The following is a 21,681-nucleotide window of genomic DNA, read 5'->3' on the forward strand; positions in this document are numbered from 1 at the left end:
GTGTTATATACGCACTCCTCAGCTGACGTCATAATAACTTGACATGAGAATAACCTCACGTCATCCTTGTGCTGAAGGCTGTCATTGCGAGGTTATGATTTTCCCAGAGCCCCCCAGTCAGTGATGACGAATCAAGGTTCCCTCCAGGAGGCCGACCGAGAGGATGAGCATTTGGCCCTTGCCTTGCCCTGCCCCTCTCTGGGCCATGAGTCCCCGCTGCCCCCACCCCAGGACCCCTGTCATGGCCCTCTACTCTTTTCCCCGGGGTGCCGTCCTCCCGGAGTCTGCTGTGAGGGGCGTTCAGGTCCTCACGTGTCAGCACCTGCCCTTCCCAGTGACACACGGGTCTGTCTGTGGGAAACGTGGGGACCCTCCCGCAGCTCCTTCCCTGGCAGAGGACACAGTGTCCCGTGTCAAAGGGGCATTGGCATCATGACTGGACGGGTTCGTGTCAGCCAGGATCTCTAACAGTTTATGTCACGGCTCGGTTTCTCTCGTGGTCAAAGTCGTTGAGTTACCACAATGGTCAGTATCAGGAGAGAAACCACTGGTTTTATAAAACTGTACAATTTTTCATTTTCAAGAAAGCACTTTTTACCTGCTGTCCTGGACAAATACATCAGCTGTCACCCTGGTGGTACTGAGGGTGCAGTGAAATGAGTTCACGTACAAAATGGTGGAGGCATTGTCCTTGGAGGTGAGGGTGCCACCCTGTGGTGACTCATGTGCACAGACAAACTGACAGACCCCTGACTCATTCCCTGAGTTTGGCCTGAGAGACAGTGGAGACCGGAAGAGGGTCCAGTGCCTGAGTCACGCCCCCTGCTGTCCCCAGCTGAGGGGACCACAGCAGCTCCTCTCTGCCCTTCCCACCCCGGGGCGTCCACTCCTCACACTCACACCTCAGGGTCCCCATGGGGCCTGCTGGCCACTCCTGCAGGCCAGTGCTCACACCTGTGCTGTGTGTGGGTCTCCTGACCACCTGGGAGGTCACCTGTGGGTGCCACCCTGGGAGATGTCACCTCAAACCATGATCTGTGCTTGTGAGGTAGGCAAATATATACCTTTGCTGAGAACAAGAAGTGAACAGTTTTGGCCAGTATTTCCTGAAATAATTTTTACACCTTCCACCAAATCATTTCTGCTTCAAAGGTTGAAATCACATTCGCATGAGGCTCCCTCATGCCCTCCCGCACACTGACGCTTCGGTGCATGTTTCCAGTGTGGTTTCGTGTCTGTGTCTCACGTCCCCTCTGTAGTTTCTCCCCCACGTCATCTGTCGCTGTCTCTCCTCTGCAGCGATGAACCTGCTGTCAGTCACATCAGGGTCATTGTGTCTCAGACGCTGTAGTTTCTGAATCTGTGTATTGACTTGGCTGGGGTTTTTGTCCTCCTAGTCTGCAGTGACCATGTTCAAGCATCGCCTACACACTAGAATTAACTTAATACAAATTTTCAAAAATCCTTGACTAAACTATTCAATCCTCTCTGAAATTTCGTCACCAGGATGATTGGTTGATTTTGTTGCTTATTGTAGCTGGTATTTTCTTCCTTCCAATTGGGAATATCTGATGTGACACCAGACTTGGTGCATATTTCCTTGTTGGTGAACAACACTTGTGTTTCTATATATGTTTTGTCTGATATTCCAGGTTACTGCAGACTCATTAGAGTTAATGCAAACAGTGGGATCCTGCGTCAGTTGCACTCACATGTTTGTAGGTGGGACCACAGCAGTGAGGAGTCAGGTGCTAACTTCCCACCCCGAGGCCCAGCTCTCTGACAGGTCCATCTTCTGTCCTGACTGGGACTTGTCCTCTCTGACTGCGGGACAAGTGTGATTTCTGACTGTGTGCGTGAGCTCGGCAAGTGGTCTCTGGGGTCTCTGTGTGGTTCTCTTTGCCCTCAGGGGGTCTCCTCACACGGTGTGTTGATCAGACTCCTGAGCACTGGCAGTCAGTTCCCTGGGGGAACACAGGGATGGAGAACCGCATGCAGGAGGGTCAGGGGTGATCTTTCCCGAGTAAACTGAGAGGGAGGGTGTGCAATGTGGTAATAATTGCAGACACAGCTTTGAGGCGGCGTGAGGTCATATGATCATGAGCCACACTGTGAGAGGGCGTGACCTTTTGGGGTGAGGTCCTCTCCGCCAACAGCACTTCCCTGTGAGGGCACGGCTGTGAGCTGCCAGGACCCAGCAGACGACTGAGGGAGGGTCAGCCTTGAGGGGGGGGATGCAGGTGGATCCTCGGCGTCCCCCGCATGGGTTTGCTCTGTTCAAAGTCCAGGCTGCCAGGACATCCTGGGGCTTCCTGAGCTTCCTTGATCTGGGTAGTTTTGGGGACAAAGCCAGGACAGGTGACCAACGAGGGGCCCAGTCACCATTACAAGGATAATCAGTGTGCATTACCAAGGCATGTGTATCCTGACCTGTGTGTCCCTCCACTCACGCTCTCTGTCTCCAACTCACATGTAGGCCCTGGAAACAGCAGGTGAGCCCCGTCCTGTGAGACTGAATCCAGTGCTGTCCCACCCTCTGCACAGCTGCCTGAGATGTGAGGTCTGGGGACCTTGGCCAGACCTGCTCATGGCTTTGTGCCTGGTCTTGTCTGGGCTGGAGGAGAGTGTGACACAGATGGGGTGGGGGTTTGTGTCTCACTTCCCCATCTGTCTGTGTCACTGTGAGCAGTATCACTGCTGTCCCACGACTGACAGTAATAGTCAGCCTCGTCCTCAGCCTGGGCCCCGCTGATGGTCAGGGTGGCTGTCTTCCCTGTGCTGGAGCCAGCTAATCGGTCAGGGATGCCCGACGGCCGCTTGCTGTCCTCATAAATGACCAGCACAGGGGCCTGGCCTGGCTTCTGCTGGAACCACTGAGTATATTCTTTATCCAGTAAATCTCCAGTGCAGCTGATCCTGGCTGTCTCTCCCAAGGCCACTGACAAGGGAGACGACTGGGTCAGCTCATAGGAGGCCACAGAGCCTGTAAGAGAGGAGAGGGGAGGAGGCTGAGGAGAAATATCTGTGCACAGGGTGTTCCCCCTTGGGGCTCCCCTGGACTGAGCTCAGGGTGTGGGGCAGGTCCAGCAGAGGGTCCCGCCGGGACTGAGCCTGCAGGCAGGGCCTGTGAGGAAGCACCTGTGCAGAGGGTGAGCAGGGGCAGCAGGAGCGGGGTCCAGGCCATGCTGGCAGCTCCTTGGGTTCTGCCTCTGTGCCCACAGCTGGGTGTGGTCTCTGGGCCTCTCTTATCCTCTGCCAGGGGCTGCTCATGCAAATGCCCCTCCCTCCCTCCTTGGCCTCCTAGTGCAGGTGCAGCAGAGCAGAGTCTGGGGTGGGGAGGAGGCAGGCATCATTTAAATTCAAGCCCTCACTCCCAGACTTGTACCCAGCCTCCCCAGGGCTCTCTGGGGTGTTGGGGGAGACACTGCTGACCCCAGAGCCAGTGGCAGCACCCTCACCTCTGTCTGATCTCTGGGTAGCCTCCTTGGGCTCGGGGATGATCATCAGTCATCCTCTCTAGTGACAAGATCATCCAGGGGCGGGGTGAGCTTATAGGGACAGGGGTCATGCTGGGGTTTGACAGGTTACATTTCATGATCACACCCTGAGAGATGGGTCACATACCTTCCAGGAACAATTTTTTCCTTTTGTTTTTTGGGGAAAACAGGGTTTTTGGGGGGATGTAGAGATTTGCAAAATATCTTGATGACCCCAGGGGCATGATTCACTAAAGGAAGACTAACTGGACCACCCTGGACAGCACCACTGTCACTGTTTTGCTTTGCAGTGTTGTTGAAAGAGGATGAAAAGGAGAAGAAAGTGCCAGAAAACATTTTTAAACTAAATATCAAATGAAAAATTAACCCTAGAGCATCAAAAGACTTCCCAACACTAAACAGTGAAAAGATAAATAATATTAGAACACATTTAGAAACCGGTCAATGAGCTCGAGCAGACAGGTCCCGGAAGAGACAGAAGATGGCAGCAAGAACACGGGAAGATGCCCCTCAGGAGCCAGCAGGGAAATTCGAGTGAAAACATGGGGGGAGTCACCGCGCACCTGTCAGATGGTAAAGCAGACAAGGCGACCAGCCCCAGTGACGGCAGCACGTGGTCAGTCGGGGTCACAGGGGCCGAGGGTGTGAACCGGCACCGATGCGGGAAGGAGTCTGGCGGCTTCTAACAGCAGCAAACCGGTGGTTCGCACACGGCCCAGCGACTGCGGCTCAGGGCACCCGTTTCAGACCCCGCAAACTGACGTCCACAGAGAAACTGCACACACGTGTGTGTTCCTGGGACCCTGGTGTGCAGTCTCCCAAGGTGAGGACCTTCCCGGCGTCTCTGCACGGGTGGGTGTCAAACAGACTGGGACCCACCCGGACCATGGAATTCTGCTCAGCAAGGAAAAGAAAAAACTCAATAGAACAGCAATTTGGAGGAATCTCAGGGAAATGTAAAGTAATATATGACAATCCCAGAAGACTAGCTACTGTGAGAGTTATTTTGTCACTAGACTGCTTCTGCAAAGAAATGTTTTTAGAAATGAAGAAGTGATTAGTGGTGAAGGGTTAGTGCAGGGAAGGGCACCCGGGAGAGAGGAGGTGGGTGCTGTTATAAAAGGAGGACAAGAGGGACTCTGAGAAATGAGATCCATCAGTCCTGAAGGCATTTCCACACCGCCCCCTGCTGTCTGCAGGGTGCGAGACATCCTACAATGTTTAGCTCCTTCAATGAGTGACTGTCCATTACTTTTCAGCTCTCAAGAAAATCTCACCCTTGATGACTGTGTTACCTGCACCCCCACCCGACCTCAGCCCAGCCCCTCCTCCTGTCCGGTGAGCGGAAGCCCTCACTGGGAGGGTATGACTTTCCAAGAGCCCCCCAGACAGTGATGCTGAGTCAAGAATCTAATCCGAGAGCCGGACCTCAGAGCCTGACCTGTGGATCCCCTCTTTGCCTGGCCCCTCTCCATGTCCCTCATCCTGCTCCTCCCCTGACCCAGGTCCCAGCCTCCTGAGTCCCTGAGTCACGCACGGTCCTGCCTCCTGTCCCCAGGTTCTCCTAGCACTCAGGTCATCCCCGTGGAGGAACCTGCATCTCTTAACATTAGAGGCTGCATGTGCAGAGTGCGGGGGGGGGGGGCACCGAAATATGTCCCTGTTTTCCAAACCTCAGTGTAAGAAAAATGGAAAATATATCAATATGTTATATTTAATTCACAATTAAATAAAAATATTTTCAACTAAGGCAGTTAAATAAATTCTACTATGAAACTAATGCCACTGGTCTCTTCCCATTTGTCAGTGTGGCTCCTGGAAAACTTTAGGTCACACGTGTGGTTCACAGTTTTATTTCTGTTGGACAGGACACCCTGGAAAGTCACTCCATCAGTCACCTGCTTTTGAGATAGCAGAGAGAACTTTCTGGCACCTTGAGGAGCAGACACATCTCAGCACTGAGAGCACAAAGAGAGGCCGAGGACAATGGTGACGACCAGGGACCCTGGGGCCAGAGGACCTCGGCGTGCTGCCCCTCTGCAGTGGTGACCTCAGCCCAGGGCCCCTGCATCCAGGCCTCAGCCTCCCCGTCTGTGACGGGGGTGAGGAGGGGACTGCGTGGCACAAAGAGCCCCTGCGGCCACACAGCTGAGGGACTGAGGTGCTGAGAGCGGGGCTGGCACCTGTGGGGGAGCAGTGAGTGTCTGCCCCCTCCCGTCCATGCCCTCCATGCCCTCCCTGGCAGGGCACGCAGGGCAAAGGCCCTGGGTGATGGGTGCAGAGAGTGGTGGGGAGCGAGGGCCAGGGTTTGGGACATGTGACACTGGAAGTGTTTCTTGGCAACACTGACACACACACACTGTAGGCACACACACACTCGTCTGTGCACACACACATGCCCTTCACACAAGTCCCGGGAGGTCACTCTCCCCAGCACCCTGTTCTGATCACCAGAAATGGGGGTGTTGTAGAAGTAATTAGTTAACAGAAAGCCACACTGGACCAGGTGGGCCCTTACCCCATTGGACGGGTGACATGATAAAAAGGGAAATGTGGAAACAGGTGCTCCCCAGGGAGACCACCCTGTGAGGAGGGAGGCAGAGTCTGTCAGCCGAGGTCAGCAGAGATGCCAGGGACCCCCGGCAGCTGGAAGGGAGGTGGGGGGGACTCTCCTCCACAGCCCACAGACCACCGACCCAGCGGACCACAGATCTCACACTGTCACCCTCAGATCTGAGATAGTAAATCTCTGTGTCACCCCCGTGGTGGGGTCTGTGACTGCAGCCCCAGCACCTGCACAGTCCCCTCCAAGGACACAGCTCTGAGGACACCAGCTGCTTCTGTGTCCCTGATCACCACCCCCTGGGGTGGGGCTCCTGCCCTGAGCTCCCTCCCCTGAGGGGCTGACCCTGCTCCCAGGAGCTGCCTCTGTCCCCACACAGCACAGTCTCCCCTGCACCCTGAGACCTGGGTCCCCCTTGTAGCTCCTTCTGGGGTCACAGTGAGGAGTGCTCACAGGTCCCCAGGGTCTGTGCTGGCCCACAGGAGCGTCTGCAGTGCCCAGTGTGGGGGTCACCCTGAGAGCAGCTGCTCCCATTCACTGCTCTGCGAGGCCCTGTGGGCGTCTCCCCTCCCAGGACTGAGCCTGAGGGGCCGGAGGGGACAGGCTGAGGTGGGGGCTGTGCTCAGAGCTGCAGAGGGGCCCGGGGTCTGACGAGTTCCCTCAGGAAAAGTGTGTCTCCCAGTGTTTGCATCACGGATGGCCTCCCTGGGGAGGGGACTCTTCTCCAGGACCTTAAAGGGAAAGGTGGTGTCAGCCAGGTGGGCATCGGTATCCTGTGGAGGATGAGGGTGGGAGCTGGGATCACCTGCCTGTGGGGAGCAGAGATGGGGATGCAGGAGGAGGAGGAGGGGTCCCCTTTCACAGGAAGACCCAGGGCTCTAGCAGAGCTCCAGGCAGCTGTAGGGAAGAGACGACAGACCTGGAACCCTGGAAGGAGAGAGCCTGTGCTAGGACTGGGTGGAGGCTATGGCTGGAGGCAGGATCTGCAGATGAGGCCCTGCTCTGGTCACACCCAGGTTCAGTGGGGTAGGGACACGACATGCACCTGCCTGTCCTGCGCCATCCTTCTGTCTCGGCACACAGACCTTAGCAGGCTGGTTTGGTCTTAAGAGGCCTCATGTGCTTGTGTTCAGAAGGACACACTGGGCGATGTGGTGGGAGAGAAGAGGGACTCACTCCTTCAGCTTTGAAGATAGAAGGTTTCTCCTGTCAGGGGATGTGACAACACAGAAGGGGACAGGGGGAGAGGAGGGCCAGCCCAGGATGGACTGTGCTCCCCTTCCCAGCACTGGGACACTGTGGCAAAGAGACCCTTCCCTGCCCTGCATGGGAACCTCCATAATTACAAGCCTCAGGGCTGCATGGAGCACAGAGGGAGGCTCAGAGAGGCTGTGCTGTCCCCTGGGGTCGTGCAGTTTGGTTCCTGACCTTCTATCTCAGCCACATTAGGCTGTGTTAAATGGCTGTTTATATCAGCAGTTACAATTATAATGTCCAATGTCACTGTTGCTCCTGCACAGTATATGGTCACCATCTGTCCAGGGTCCACACATGCCTGTCCAGGGAGAAGAGAGAAGTCAGGACAGAATGGCCCCAACCCTGATGGCAGGGACAGATGTGGGCAGAAGTGAGGGCAGGGTGAAGACCACCAGGAGCCTGGGAGGGAGAGAGAGCAGGTCCCCTGTGATTGACAGATGGTGTCTTCTTGTGGTGACTGTCACTGAGCTTTGAGTGGCAGGTGGACAGGAGTGAAGCCCCTCCCAGTGTGGTCCTAGGAGGGACTGTCAAATAGGCAGGTTCCCGGGCCCACTTTTCCCTGGTGCAGCTGCATCTGCATCTTAGTCCATCCCAGGGGACCTGTGTGCTCTGGTCTCAGTCACCATGGAAACCCTCACTTCCTCTTATTCTGTCCCAACTCCTTCCTGGGCCATTGGGGTCTTGGTGCTGAACTACCTGCCCTCATCAGACTGAGCTTCATTCAGGTGCTGGACCCTGTATATCGTGGAGAAAAGTGTTTTACAAACAGTCACATGGAAGGTGTTTGGAGAAGAGGGATCCCTTTCTGACCTTGGTCTGTGTTACTTTCTGCTTCATTATGAACAGACTCTTTCTCTGACAGCAAGTGCTGAGTGTTTTCTCTGGTAGCATCTCATGGGCTCTCAGTCTCATCCCGTGCATTTTCAATCCCTGATATTGCAGCTTTTATATCCAGGTTTCCAGTTTGGATTTTTGGCCTCTGTGTCTTCCTTGCCAAGTCAAATCATTCTTCCTCCCTTGTGATGGAGGAAATATTGTTACAGTCACATTTTCTGTCTGCTTGCCCACAAATGGTGTCATCTGGACCACTTCAGGGCCATTCTGGACAAAGTGGTTTTTACATTCATAACAGTCCTGTTTTCCTGATTCTTCGCAGGACAGTCTGACAGGGGGTCAGGCAACAGGACTGGTTCCTGTTGGATCTGGAACACATGTGCGTCCCCCTGTGTCGGGGACTCCCATTTGGGGTTCAGTGACTTACTGGTCACAGATCCATCCTGTGTCCACCTGCTCTCGCTGACACTTTCTGAGATGCCACCAGCACAGACCTTGGTTGGGGACTAAGTTCCCCTGTGTGGGGCACAGAGCTTCTGACTCGTCCACCTGACGCCTGAACTGGGAGCTGCCCCCTGACTGGGCACAAGCCCTGCTGGCTGGGGTGCTGACCTGTGACTGTCCCTCCCATGTCCTTGGGGGGCTCCCTCCTCAGCCTCAGCTGGTGTCCTCCCACGTGCGCTCACCAGTGTCAGGGAATGTTTGGAGACGCCCAGAGTGTCCTCTCTGTGGGGCCCTCTCCTCTCCCACACGCTCCCCCTGGGCTGTGATTTCCTCTCTGGGGCCCTGGAGATTCCCTCTGACATGGAGAACCTCACTCAGGGGGCTGTCAGGGGATCTCTCTGGGAGGAACCTCAGAGGCAGAGGCATGACCTGGGAACTGCAAAGCTGTGACAAGAAGGGACTCAAATGGGGGCTGCTAGGGCCTTGTGACCTGAGGCCGTGGATCTTGGCCTTGGGTGGTTACCAGAACTGAGTCACACTTCGGGAAAGGAATGACCCTGAGGAAGGCAATTTTCTGCCTCATGGGAACTTCCCAGTGAGGGCGCAGCCCTGGTCACCTGGGCTCCAGCAGGGGTGCTGGGTGTGCAGACGCTGGTTGGCCCCATTCAGAGTCCTGAGTGGCACGGAGCTTGGGGCGTGTAGAGCTCAGCTGAGCTGGGAGGTTGTAGGGATTAATTCCTGAAGTTTCTCCAAGGAGCGGCCCAGTCACCATGGTGTAGAAATTGAAGGGCCATTACTTCTCCACACAGGACTGCAGCAGGCTGTCTTTTTATCAGTTGCCCCTCCAGGAACCTACACCGCAGCACCCACACAGCAGGCCAGCCTGGTCCTGCCCCCTGAATCCAGACCTGACCCACCCTCTGCACAGCTGCCTGAGGCTGGGAGGAGGGGCCACTGGGAGACCTGAGAAATGGGACCTGGGCCAAGGCTGCTCATGGCTTTGTCTGCAGTCCTCCTGGGGCCTGAAGAGAATGTGACTCTGGCTTAGGTTTTTGTCTCACTTCTCCATCTGCCTGTGTCACTGTGAGCATCATTACTGCTGTCCCACACTTGACAGTAGTAGTCAGCCTCGTCCTGGGCCTGGGCCCCGCTGATGGTCAGGGTGGCCGTGTTCCCCGAGTTGGAGCCTGAGAACCGGTCAGGGATCCCTGAGGGCCGGTTGCTATCCCTGTAGATGACCAGCACAGGGGCCTGGCCGGGCTTCTGCTGGTACCAGTAAGCATATTTATCTCCAATGCTGTTTCCCCCACAGGTGATCCTGGCCGTCTGTCCCAGCTGCACCGACACCGAGGATGACTGTGTCAGCTCATAGGAGGACACAGAGCCTGCAAGAGAGGAGAGGAGAGAGGTGGGCTTAAGGGTGAAGGACCCCTTCCCAGGAGACCCTGTCCTGTCTGTGCTGGAACAAACTACAGGGATTCTCTGGCCCATCAGTCTCAGCCCATGTGTCCCACGGATCCAGCTGACCCTTGAAGCCTGTGAAGAAATGAGGACTCTCCTGTCCCTTTCTTCTGGCAGGTGCAGCCCCTCAGGCTCCCTCAGACCAGTGAGCACAGTGGAGGGTACAGCACCACCATCCCCTCATCCTGCAGCAGAGTCAGGGGCATTGGCTCCCCCGGGCAGTGTCCTGCTGAGGTCAGAGTCAGGGTCAGGTTTGTCCAGACCCCTGGGATAAGGGTGGCTGGGCGCCAGGGGCAGCACCTGTGCAGTGAGCAAGGAGGCCGAGGAGGAGAGGGGTCCAGGCCATGGTGGAGGTGCCCTGCTTCTGCTCCCTGAGGCCCCAGGCTGGGCAGCTCTCCTCCCAGGCCTCTCTTATCCCCTTGCTGGAGAGACAGCTGCTGGGTATGCAAATCAGCCAGGGCTCACGGGAGCTGCCTGAGGAGCCGTGTGGTTCCTTCCGGGGGATGAGCCTGAGTAACTCAGGGAGGGGAGCAGTGGTCCCTTGGGACCCCACCTCATTCCTCGGGGATTCTGGCTCATATCCTTATACCACAGCGAGAGGCTGACATCTCCACCCCAGACTGTCTCAGGGCCTCATTCCTGGGAGGGCCTGGCCCCAGCAGACCTCAGAGGTGACATCTGTCTGCACATTCTGGACTCACCATAGAGTGGTAACTATAGTGGTGATGATATGAGCAGGATCCCACCCCAGTGACAGTGTGTGAGCATCAGAGCCTGTAGGAGATTGCCACCTTGCTCAGGGCACATGCAGCACTTGGACCCTCTGAGATGCTGTCAGTTTCTAAGTCAGTTGCAGCTCCTGGGACAGGTGATAGATGCTGTGCCCCATGTCCCCAGTGTGCGCCAGTGCCAGGGTCAGCCCCAGTGTTAGAAAAGGTGTGACAGTTACAGAGTGGGAGCATGAATGGGGTGGGCTGGAAAGGAGTGGCTTACCTGGACCTGTGATGGTAAGACAGACCAATTCTACAAGAATCCAATCTGAGAGACTGAGAGTCAGTATGTTATGTCATCAGTGTCAAAGGTGGTACTGTAGAAAACCTGGTACTCTTTTTAAAGATGGTAAGTGGTGATTAGTATTCCCCTTGTTTTACCACAATTAACTATTTAAATTATTAGTAAATGGACAGATAGTTCCAACACATAAATGATAATAATCCCCCTGCATGGTAGAATTCCTCAGGCCCAGCCCCTCCCAGTCTCCGGGAGGCTTTGCCAGGTGGTCTCTGCTGCCCCCTGGTAGCCTTCCTACACTGGCTGCAGGAGGAGCAGGTGTGTGGTCTGTCCAGGTGCAGAGTCTGAACCCACTGCTCAATTGGTAACTCCCTCATCTGACGCGGCCACCCACCTGCAATGACCGAGGAACGCTGCGGATGGCTCGTCAAAACAGGAGAAAAACATACAGAGGGACAACTGGGTTCTGTGGAGAAATAGGGACGAAACGGCCACTGTCTCTAGTGGAGAGCGCCTCGAGCCCCTGCCTGAGTAGGCTTTTATTAAGAATACAGACACAGTTTGTGGATTACAGTTTGGCAGAGAAGATAAAAAAGGAATAGGTGTTTTCCAAGGGTCTCACAGAACTCCCGCTGGGATTCTGGGCTGAGAGTTTGTGTTTTATCACTTAAAAAGACTACAGGACCTAAAAGGCTAGTCTTGTTTCCTGCCCATGTCTTCATGTTCTAATTCAGTAGCATCCTCCAGCAAGCAGATCTCACAGGATCTTGCATATTCTATGTCCCAGGCCTGATTACCCTGGGGGTCCCCTGACTCTGGTCTGGACTGTACCACCACTGTTATTTCTGCAGACCTGAGTCGGGCAGAGGAGACAAAGGCAGCCAGGAGACTTTGATTTCTCACAACTAAGAACAAGGACTCGGGCTTTGACAAAGCCGAGGGGGCAGGGTCGATGTTGATCACCCCTTCATTTCCACAGCCCCGAATCTCTTCCCTGAGGCCTCTTCATGATCATGCCTGTCTTAGTGATCCCCCCATGGGAAATCTTACCTGTCTTTGGCTAAGCATAGGAGGCCAGGCACAGAACAGGCAGCGTTCAGTGAACTTTTTTTCCCTAAGCAGGGAAATAAGTTTTGTCTCCTTAGTGGCTCCTGGTTCTGAGGTCTCTCACTCAACCTAAGTTGAGGAGGGTTACAGCTTCCTGAGACCAGGCAGGGTGGACCCCAACACTGATCCATGCACTGAGGGTCTTGAGGGGGATTGCTGTTCTCTCCACAACCACTGCCGGCCTCAGGACCAGGCACAGGAGGCTCAGATCACCCATAAAAGTACAAAGAGGCTCATTGGGAGGAGGAGTGGGCAGGGCCATGTGAAGGCTCTCTGACATATCCCTTGGGTGGCAATATTCATGGTTGTGGTTCTGGGGACAGAGGGCTCAGAGGCTGCCTCTCCCTGATGCCCACCACTATTGCTGGCTCAAAACAGGGCGCTGGCGGCTATTGCCCCAAAGACTGAGACAGGAAATGCTCACCCAGCAAACACTGATTCAGCCCCACTGTGTCTGCCAGACACTGCGTCCTGGGTGAGACATGTGAATGGGACCAGTCCTGCCTCTCAGAGGCCAGTGTGCACATGGGGGCACACAGTGGACACACTGGTGTGGATGACACAGCACAGTCACCTCCACCTTCTACCTGTATGCTGTCTTTTCTTTTTTTCCCTAAGCCGAACTGCATCCAGCTTTATTAAAGACACTTTTCATGAACAACGAATCTGGGGTTTCAGGCAGGACATGGGGGACAACCATCAACTGTTCACAACAGCTCTCACCCTCCTGTCATCAGTGCACTGCCCACCCAGAGAGCCGCTGTAACCGTGGTGACGTCCTCGTCTGCTGCTCTGAACAGGGTGGGTTTAGAGTGAGGGTCGATGTCTCACATCGCCATGTTGTTTAACAGCTTTTCACAAGCTGACCCTGACTTTCAGGCAATGAAAGGAAAATGGGAGAATTAGCAACTTGTAGACCAACAATGTAAAAAGGAAGGGCTGTTCTTTCGAGGGACGCCATCTCCATGGTGACACTGGAAAGCCCAGATGGCCCCACATACTGTGACCAAGTTTTTGGGTCAGGTCCCAACAGGTCTCTGGGCTTTAGGGAGCCAAGTCTATGCTTAAAGTGGAGGACAAAGGACAAAAAATAAATAGCTTTCCCACACCACAAGGTGTCTGTGTTGAGGGGACTAATGTGAGCCAACACCATGGAATGCCCCCTCTGGGAACCAAGAAGAAGTCTCTCAAAACCAGATGGGAAAGGTGATTTTTCCCCACGTCAGTTCAGCTTTGGAGACGTTCTATTTGTCCTCTATGTCCTTCTCCCCAAAACAACAATGATGTGTTCTGTGTGCTAACAACATAGCTTAAAAAAGCAAAACGAAAGTCTGCATTTTTATAAAACTTGATGAAAATAGTATTTCAGACTGTACAGTCACAGAAATACACAGTTATCAAACATGCACACCCTTCCCCTGGCATCTCCAGCACCTGCAGCTTTCTGTGCCTGGTCTGTTTTGGCCTCTCCATTCTCTGCAGGGTTATTCCCATCCTCGCCAGCATCAGTTTCACCCTTTTCCCCTTGGGTACCTGTCTCCCTTCTTTGCAGGGGCCTTTTTAGGCTAAGGCTCTAGCTTTGGCGGAGCAGGTTTATCCAATAACCTGGCACATCTTCTCTGTGGTTCGTGCTTCACCTTGGCTGCATCTCCTGTAGCGTCGCCCTCAGCTGCTACAGGAGATGGCGGCTGTGTGTTGTGTCCCATCCTCATTCAGAAGCCAGATGATTGCTCTTCTGGGGTCCCTCTTGGCCGGCATTGAACTTGTGGTTCCGTGCTGACCCATGGGTGTGTCACTCAGCTGGATATTTCCCTAAGAACTTGAGCTCTTGTGAAGGAATGGAACAGACTAGATTTGTGCAGTGCCTTTCCCCTTGAACTTGACTGTGACAGCTAGAGCTTCAGGTCTGTCTGTAACAAGAAGGAGAGCAGAGCCTGCACTGGAGAGATGTTGGTAAGAAAGCGAGAGACATGAGGACCTCCCAGGCTGGTGTGTCTGCGGAACACCCGTCGGGTCCAGACTTGTGGCTGCAGGAGGAAAAGAGGCTCCTGTCTGCCCAGGTCTCTTATTGTCATGTGTGTGTTTGTATTAACAAAACTTTCCTGACTAGTGAGGGAAATAATTAGCAGAAATCAATCAAGCAATCAATAAAAATAATTGCAGAGGAATAATTGTGCAGCTGTTGTAGTATTCAGATATTAGTTGCCATCACACAGGAACTGACAGGCAGGTCCTGTGTGGGGAGAGGCTGGAGGGGTCTCTCTGGAGGGGACCCTGGAGCTGCCATCAGGATGGGAAGAGGAAGCAGCAGGAGGAAGTGAGTGTAGGGACAGCAGGCTCAGTGCCCTGGGGGAGGGTCTGTCTGTCTGAGCAGGAAGGACAGTGAGAAACTAAGGTGGTTGTGGTCCTAACCAGGTGGGCCCAATGTGACGTGAATCTGTGACATTAAGGGATGGGGGGCAGGACTGACATCACACTGAGCACACACACCTGGCCCAGGAGTCAGAGCAGCTGAAGGGGGACCAGGGGGAGGAGGAGCCACTGCACTGTGACCCCTGTCCTGTGTCAGTGAGGTGAGTGAGCAGGTGTCCAACCAGGACCATCACTGCACAGGGGCTGCTGCTTCCCTTCTGGTTTGCACAGGAAGTCACACGGGACCTTCTCTCCTGATTCAGGGAATTCTGACAACACATCACTCCTGCTGCCGAAGTTAAGACTTTGGGTGAAAGTATCACATTGGACTTGAACTAGGTGTGAGTGAGACACCTGAGTTTATCATAGCAGGTTCCTCTGACTCTCAAACCTTTGAGGTAACATTGTCATATTTATACTTTATCATATATTATATACCACAATATACATTGTTAATGTGTTTTTTTGCCTAAACAGTGATATCCTTTATGGAATTTAGCATGACAAAATGTTTCATATTTGTACATGTAGTAAATATACCTGATACCATCAATTTCCTTGTGTAGATTCCCCATTTCTCTCTGACTCGTGCTGGTCCCCTGCTCTTCCTGGTATAGAGTGTCTATGGGTGTCAGTTCTCTAAGTGTCTGTACATCTGAGAGAGTTTCACTTTGTTTCCTTCTTGTAAGATACTTTCACTGGGTAAAGACTTGAAAGTGGACAGGTTGTTGTTTTCTTGTTGCTTTTAGTTTTATAGACACTCTGCCCCCCTCTCCCTGTGTCTGTGGTGTTCCCAGAGAGACCTCTGCCCTGGTCCCTCTGCTCCGTCCTCTCCGTGGACGGGCCCCGTGTCTCTGCGGCTTTTGTGATTTTCTCATCGACACTGGGTTTAGGAATTTGATTGAGATGGTTTGGTGTTTCCTGTATATTGTTTGATCTTGCCCCGCTTGAGCATCTTGGACTTTAGGTCCTCGGTTTTCACTGAAATCAGAATATTTTTGTCCATTATTTCCTCAAATAATTTTTCTATCTTCCACCAAAATTTTCTACTTCAATCACAGGCATATGAGGGTCCCTCCGTGCCCTCCCGCACACTGATGTTACTGTGTGTGTTTTCAATGAGGCTTCATGTCTGTGTCTCTTGTCCTCTCTGCAGTTTCTCCCCCACGTCATCTGTCACTGTCTTTCCTCTGTGGAGATGAACCTGTTGTCAGTCACATCAAGGGTCATTGTGTCTTAGATGCTGTAGTTTCCACAATGATGTATTGACTTGGCTGTGGTTTTTGTCCTCCTTGTCTGGAATTACCGTGTCAAGGATTCTTCTACACACTGGAATGCATGGAATATATGTTTTCTTAAGATTCTTGACTAACTATTCAATCATGGGTGAGACTTCATGGCCAGGATGATTGGTTGATTTTGTTATCATATGTGGTATTTTCATGCTTCTAAACAGGAATATCTGATGTGACACCAGACTTGGTGCATATTTCCTCGTTGGTGAACAACACCTGTGTTTCTATATATGTTTTGTCTGTTGTTCCAGGTTATTACAGACTCATTAGAGTTAATGCAAACAGTGGGATTCTTCATCAGCTGCGCTCACACGTTCATAGGTGGGACCACAGCAGCGAGAAGTCATGTGCTAATTTCTAACCTTGAGTCCCAGCTCTTCTGACAGGTGGATCTGGTGTCCTGATTGGGACTTGTCCTCCCTGACTGCTGGACAAGTGTGACTTCTGATTGTGTGTGTGAGCTTGGGAAGTGGTCTCTGGTGTCTCTGAGTGGTTCTCTTTGGTGTCAGGGGGTTTCCTCACACCGTGTGGTCATCAGATTCTGGAACACAGGCAGTCAGTGCCCTGGGGACACACGGGGGATGGAGAACCGCTTGCAGGAGGCTCAGGGGTGATCTTTCCCGAGTAAACGTGAGAGGCAAGAGAGGGGACCTGCAATGTGGTGACAACTGAGGACTCAGCTGGGAGTTCCTGTAAGGTCATCCTGACCCTGAGACACCCTCTGAGAGGGGCAGGACCTTGAGGAGTCCGTCCACTCCACCAGGAGCACTTCCTTGTGAGGGTACTGCTGCGAGCTGCCAGGACCCTGCAGCGGGGGGGAGGGAGGGTGAGTCCTGAGGCAGGGATGCGGGAGGGTCCTCAGTGTCCCCTGTACAGGTTTGCTCTGTTCAGAACCCAGGCTTCCAGGACATCCCAGGGGCTCCTGAGCTTGGCTGAGCTGGGTAGTTCTGGGAATAAATCCAGGAGAGGTGACCAATGAGGGGCCCAGTCACCATTACAATGATAATTAGGGTCCATTACCAGGGACTGTGTTCTTCTGTTCATGCTCTGTCTCCAACTTGCACACAGGCCTGGAAACATCTGGTCATCCCTGTCCTGTCAGATGGAATTCACTGCTGTCCCACCCTCTGTAGAGCTGCCTCATGCTGAGGAAGGGGCCGCCTGAGGATCTGAGGTGTGTGGACCTGGTCCAGACCCTCTCACGGCTTTGTCTTCTGTCCTATTTGGGCTGGAGGAGAGTGTGACACAGATGGGGAAGGGGATTTTTGTCTCACTTCCCCGTTGGCCTGTGTCACTGTGGCATTACCACTCTTCTCCCATGTAAAACAGTAATAGTCAGCCTCGAGGCTGGAGATGGTCAAGTAGCGGTCAGCTCCAGAGCTGGAGCCTGAGAAGCGGTCGGGGATCCCGTCTCCCTTGCTGTGGCTTCCATTACTCTGAAGGTACATCACAAACCGAGGGGCCTTCCCTGGCTGCTGCTGCTGATACCATTCAATGTTGTAGCCACTGTGCTCACTGCTGAGGGTGCAGGTGAGCTTGGCCGAGGCTCCCGGGGAGGCAGAAGCAGACGGGGGCTGGGTCAGCCTAAGTTCAGCACAGAGACCTGCAGACACAAAACACAGGGATGATGCCCAATGAACCCAGACTGGACAGATGCCTCTTGGGACTGTGCTTGGAAGGAAACTATTGGGGAGTGGGACCCCTGAGTGCCCAGGGATGCCCTGACCTGTGGAGAAAACCAGGGGCAGGAGGTAGAAGGGAGCTCAGTCCATAGTGGGAGGGGCTTCCAGGAGCTCTGCCCTGAGGCTGCTCAGCTGGCCCTGGCCTCTCCAAGCCCCTGTCTTATCCTCTGTCCCCGCAGCTCAAGAGGGAGGAGCATGAATGCAAATCTGTTCTCTGCTTCTTAACTCATGTGTTGAGCTCTGGTCTGAGCCCTGAGCCTAGCAGCATCCTGCTGGTAATTTCCAGATGTCACAAGAAGGTCCAGGTGTAGGGTCACAGTGGAGAGATGATTTTACCCAATACAAATGTTTTCGAAGGATGCATATCACTCACACCCTTTGCACTGAGCACAGCCCCATGGAAATGGGATCCATCAGTCCTGAAGGCAGTTCCACAGTGCTCCCTGCTGTCCGCAGGGTGAATGACATCCTACAATGTTCAGCTGGTTCAACAGAACGACTATTACCACTTTTCAGTCCACAAGAAAAGCTGACCCTGGTGAATGTGTTACCTGCAGCCCCCACCCACACCAGCTAATCCCCTACATCTGTCCGATGAGCAGGGAGCCCTCACAGTGAGGGTAGTTTTTCCCAGAGCCCCCCAATCACTGATGCTGAGTCAAGGCTCCAATCCAGAAGTCAGACCTCAGAGCCTGACCTGTGGTTCCCCTCCCTGCCCGGCCCCTCTCCATGTCCCTTACCCTGCTCCTCCCCATCCCAGGTCCCAGCCTCCTGAGCCCCTGAGTCACGGCCCTGCCTCCTGTCCCCAGGTGCTCCGAGCGCTCAGGTCGTCCCCGGGGAGAAATCTGCATCTTTTGAAATTAGAGGCTGCGTGTGCATGGGGCGTGGTGGGGGGGGGCACTGAAATATGTCCCTGTTTTCCAAACCTCAGTGTAAGAAAAATGGAAAATACATCAATATTATATATATTTAATTCACATTGAAATGATAATACTTTCAACTAAGGCAGTTAAACAAAATCTACTATGAAACTAATGCCACTGGTCTTTTCCCATTTGTCAGTGTGGCTCCTGGAAAACATAGGTGATGTGTGTGGTTCACAGTTTTATTTCTGTTGAACAGGACGCCCTGCAAGTCGCTGTATCCATCACCTGCTTTTGAAATAGCAGAGAGAACTTTCTGGCACCTTAAGGAGCAGACACATCTCAGCACTGAGAGCACAAAGAGAGGCTGAGGATTGTGGTGACCCCCTCACCACCCCTGAGCACCCCCCCTGGGTGCTGCCACTCTGCACTGGTGACCTCAGCCCAGGGCCCCAGCATCCGGGCCTCAGCCTCCCCGTCTGTGACAGGGCTGATGAGGGGACTGCGTGGCACACAGAGCCCCTGCGGCCACACAGCTGAGAGACTGAGGCGCTGGGAGCGGGGCTGGCACCTGTGGGGCAGCAGTGAGTGTCTGCCCCCCTCCCGTCCATGCCCTCCATGCCCACCCTGGCAGGGCACGCAGGGCAAAGGCCCTGGGTGATGGGTGAAGAGAGTGGTGGGGAGCGAGGGCCTGGGTTTGGGACATGTGACACTGGAAGTGTTTCTTGGCAACACTGACACACACACACACACACACACACTGTAGGCACATACACACTCGTCTGGGCACACACACATGCCCTTCACACAAGTCCCGGGAGGTCACTGTCCCCAGCACCCTGTTCTGGTCACCAGAAATGAGAGTTGTGGGTGAAATTAATTCAGACCAGGTCACACTGGAGCATGGAGGGCCCTTACCCCATTGGATGGGTGACATGATAAAAAGGGAAATGTGGGAACAGGTGCTCGCCAGGGAGACCACCCAGTGAGGAGGGAGGCAGAGTCTGTCAGCTGAGGTCAGTAGAGATGCCAGGGACCCCCAGCAGCTGGAAGGGAGGCAGGGGAGACTCTCCTCCACAGGCCACAGACCACCGACCCAGCGGACCACAGATCTCACACTGTCACCCTCAGATCCGAGATAGTAAATCTCTGTGTCACCCCCGTGGTGGGGTCTGTGACTGCAGCCCCAGCACCTGCACAGTCCCCTCCAAGGACATGGCTCTGAGGACTGTTGCATCCAGCAAACTCAAGAATGAATATTGGAGACTTTCAGGGTACCAAAGATGTTACTTTATTGGCCAAGTTTAACCTGCGCAGGGGCGAACTCTCCAAACGTGCCAGAGGCACACGGCTATTAGGAGCCACAACTGAGAGCCGTGCCCAGCGCTTACAACTACGTCCTTATATATGGGCAGGTAAGCAAGCGTTATACAGAAGCAGACGTGGCAGTTAGTAATTCGCTTACAAAGGCCGCGCGCGGGAATTTCAAACCAAGCATTCTTTCATAAGGCGGGAAAGCTGTTTGTTCATTAACCTAGTAATCTGGCTCCAGCCAGCTAGCCTTCTATCTTCTTACTAAAAAAAACTACAAAGCACTGCTTATCTAGCCTTCCCTGGGGGAGAGCGTCTGCTAGATACAGGGAGCTCTGCTTACTGTACTCTGTCTCTTTGATCATTTCTTATTTTAGCTACAATGTAGTTCTCGCCTATTAAGGTTAAACTTAGTTCTTAATTTCCTTGTTCCCAACAAGGACACCAGCTGCTTCTGTGTCCCTGATCACCACCCCCTGGAGTGGGGCTCCTGCCCTTAGCTCCCTCCCCTGAGGGGCTGACCCTGCTCCCGGGAGCTGCCTCTGTCCCCACACAGCACAGTCTTCCCTGCACCCTGAGACCTGGGTCCCCCTTGCAGCTCCTTCTGGGGTCACAGTGAGGAGAGCTCACAGGTCCCTAGGGTGTGTGCTGGCCCACAGGAGCGTCTGCAGTGCCCAGTGTGAGGGTTGCCCTGACAGCAGGTGCTCCCAGTCACTGCTCTGCGGGGCCCTGTGGGCGTCTCCCCTCCCAGGACTGAGCCTGAGGGGCTGGAGGGGACGGCTGAGATGGGGGCTGTGCTCAGAGCTGCAGAGGGTCCTGGGGTCTGACGAGTTCCCTCAGGAAAAGTGTGTCACCCAGTGTTTGCGTCATGGATGGCCTCCCTGGGGAGGGGACTCTTCTCCGGGACCTTAAAGGGAAAGGTGGAGTCAGCCAGGTGGGCATCGGTATCCTGTGGAGGATGAGGGTGGGAGCTGGGATCACCTGCCTGTGGGGAGCAGAGAGGAGGACTCAGGAGGAGGAGGAGGGAGCCCCTTTGACAGGAGGACCTGGGGCTCTAGCAGGGCTCCTGGCATCTGGGTGCAGGTGAAGGCTGACCTGCAGCCAGTAGGAGCCCCCTCCCCGATCTGCATCCTCAGGGATCCCAGGGAGGGCAAGGTCAATTGTCCCTGTTATCTCCCCTGGTGATGGGAAGAGAGGACAGACCTGAACCGCTGGACAGAGAGGCCAGGTCCTAGGACAGACTGGAGCCTGTGGCTGGAGGCAACATCTCCAGGTGGCGCCCTGCTCTGGTCACACCCAGACTCTGAAGGTTGGGGACATCTCCTGCACCTAACTTTCCTGCACTGTCCTGCTGTGTCTGAGCTCACAGACCACAGTGGGGACAGGGTTGTTCCCAGGTGGCTTCATGAGCTCATGTTCAGAAGGACACACTGTGCCCCATGGTGGGAGGGAGGAAGGGACTTAGTTCTTCAGCCTTGAACCTAGAAGTTTTCCCATGTCGGGAGAGGGGACAACATGGCAGGGGACAGGCAGAGAGGAGGGCCAGCCCAGGATGGATTGTGTCCCCTTCCCAGCACTGGGACACTGTGGCAAAGAGCCCCGTCCCCGCCCTGCATGGGAACCTCCATAGTTACCAGCCTCAGAGCTGCATGGAACTCAGACAGAGGCTCAGAGAGGCCGGGTTATACCGGGGGGTCTGTGCGGTTTGCTTCCTGACCTTCTATCTCAGCCCTTTAGCATGTGGACAGGTGGTTCTGGTACAGGAGACAGTTTCCAATGTCACTGCTGCTCCTGCACAGAATATGGTGACCATCTGTGCAGGGGCCCCACATGCTGGAGAGAAGGGAGAAGTCAGGACACAGTGGGCCCCCACCCTGATGGGAGGGACAGATGTGGGCAGGTGTGAGGGCAGGGTGAAGACCACAAGGAGCCTGGGTTACCACA

General features: G+C 54.2%; 2 pseudogenes and 2 gene segments (V, D, J or C); all 4 read right to left on the reverse strand.

Moving 5' to 3' along the window:
- Positions 1–1,956: 1,956 nt before the first annotated feature.
- On the reverse strand, positions 1,957–3,245 carry LOC123810797. The segment is given in 3 exon segments: positions 1,957–1,964; positions 2,660–2,983; positions 3,139–3,245. Coding segments are annotated over 3 exon segments (378 nt in total).
- Positions 3,246–9,639: 6,394 nt separating this feature from the next.
- On the reverse strand, positions 9,640–10,457 carry LOC123810798. The segment is given in 2 exon segments: positions 9,640–9,980; positions 10,357–10,457. Coding segments are annotated over 2 exon segments (387 nt in total).
- Positions 10,458–13,552: 3,095 nt separating this feature from the next.
- Positions 13,553–13,880, reverse strand: LOC123810799 (annotated as a pseudogene).
- A 2,677-nt stretch (positions 13,881–16,557) lies between these two features.
- On the reverse strand, positions 16,558–17,653 carry LOC123810800 (annotated as a pseudogene).
- Between the last annotated feature and the right edge of the window lie 4,028 nt (positions 17,654–21,681).

The sequence above is a fragment of the Phyllostomus hastatus genome, unplaced genomic scaffold, assembly GCF_019186645.2.
Source record: "Phyllostomus hastatus isolate PE091 unplaced genomic scaffold, TTU_PhHast_1.1 phas_scaffold_760, whole genome shotgun sequence".
NCBI classification, from domain to species: Eukaryota; Metazoa; Chordata; class Mammalia; order Chiroptera; family Phyllostomidae; genus Phyllostomus; species Phyllostomus hastatus.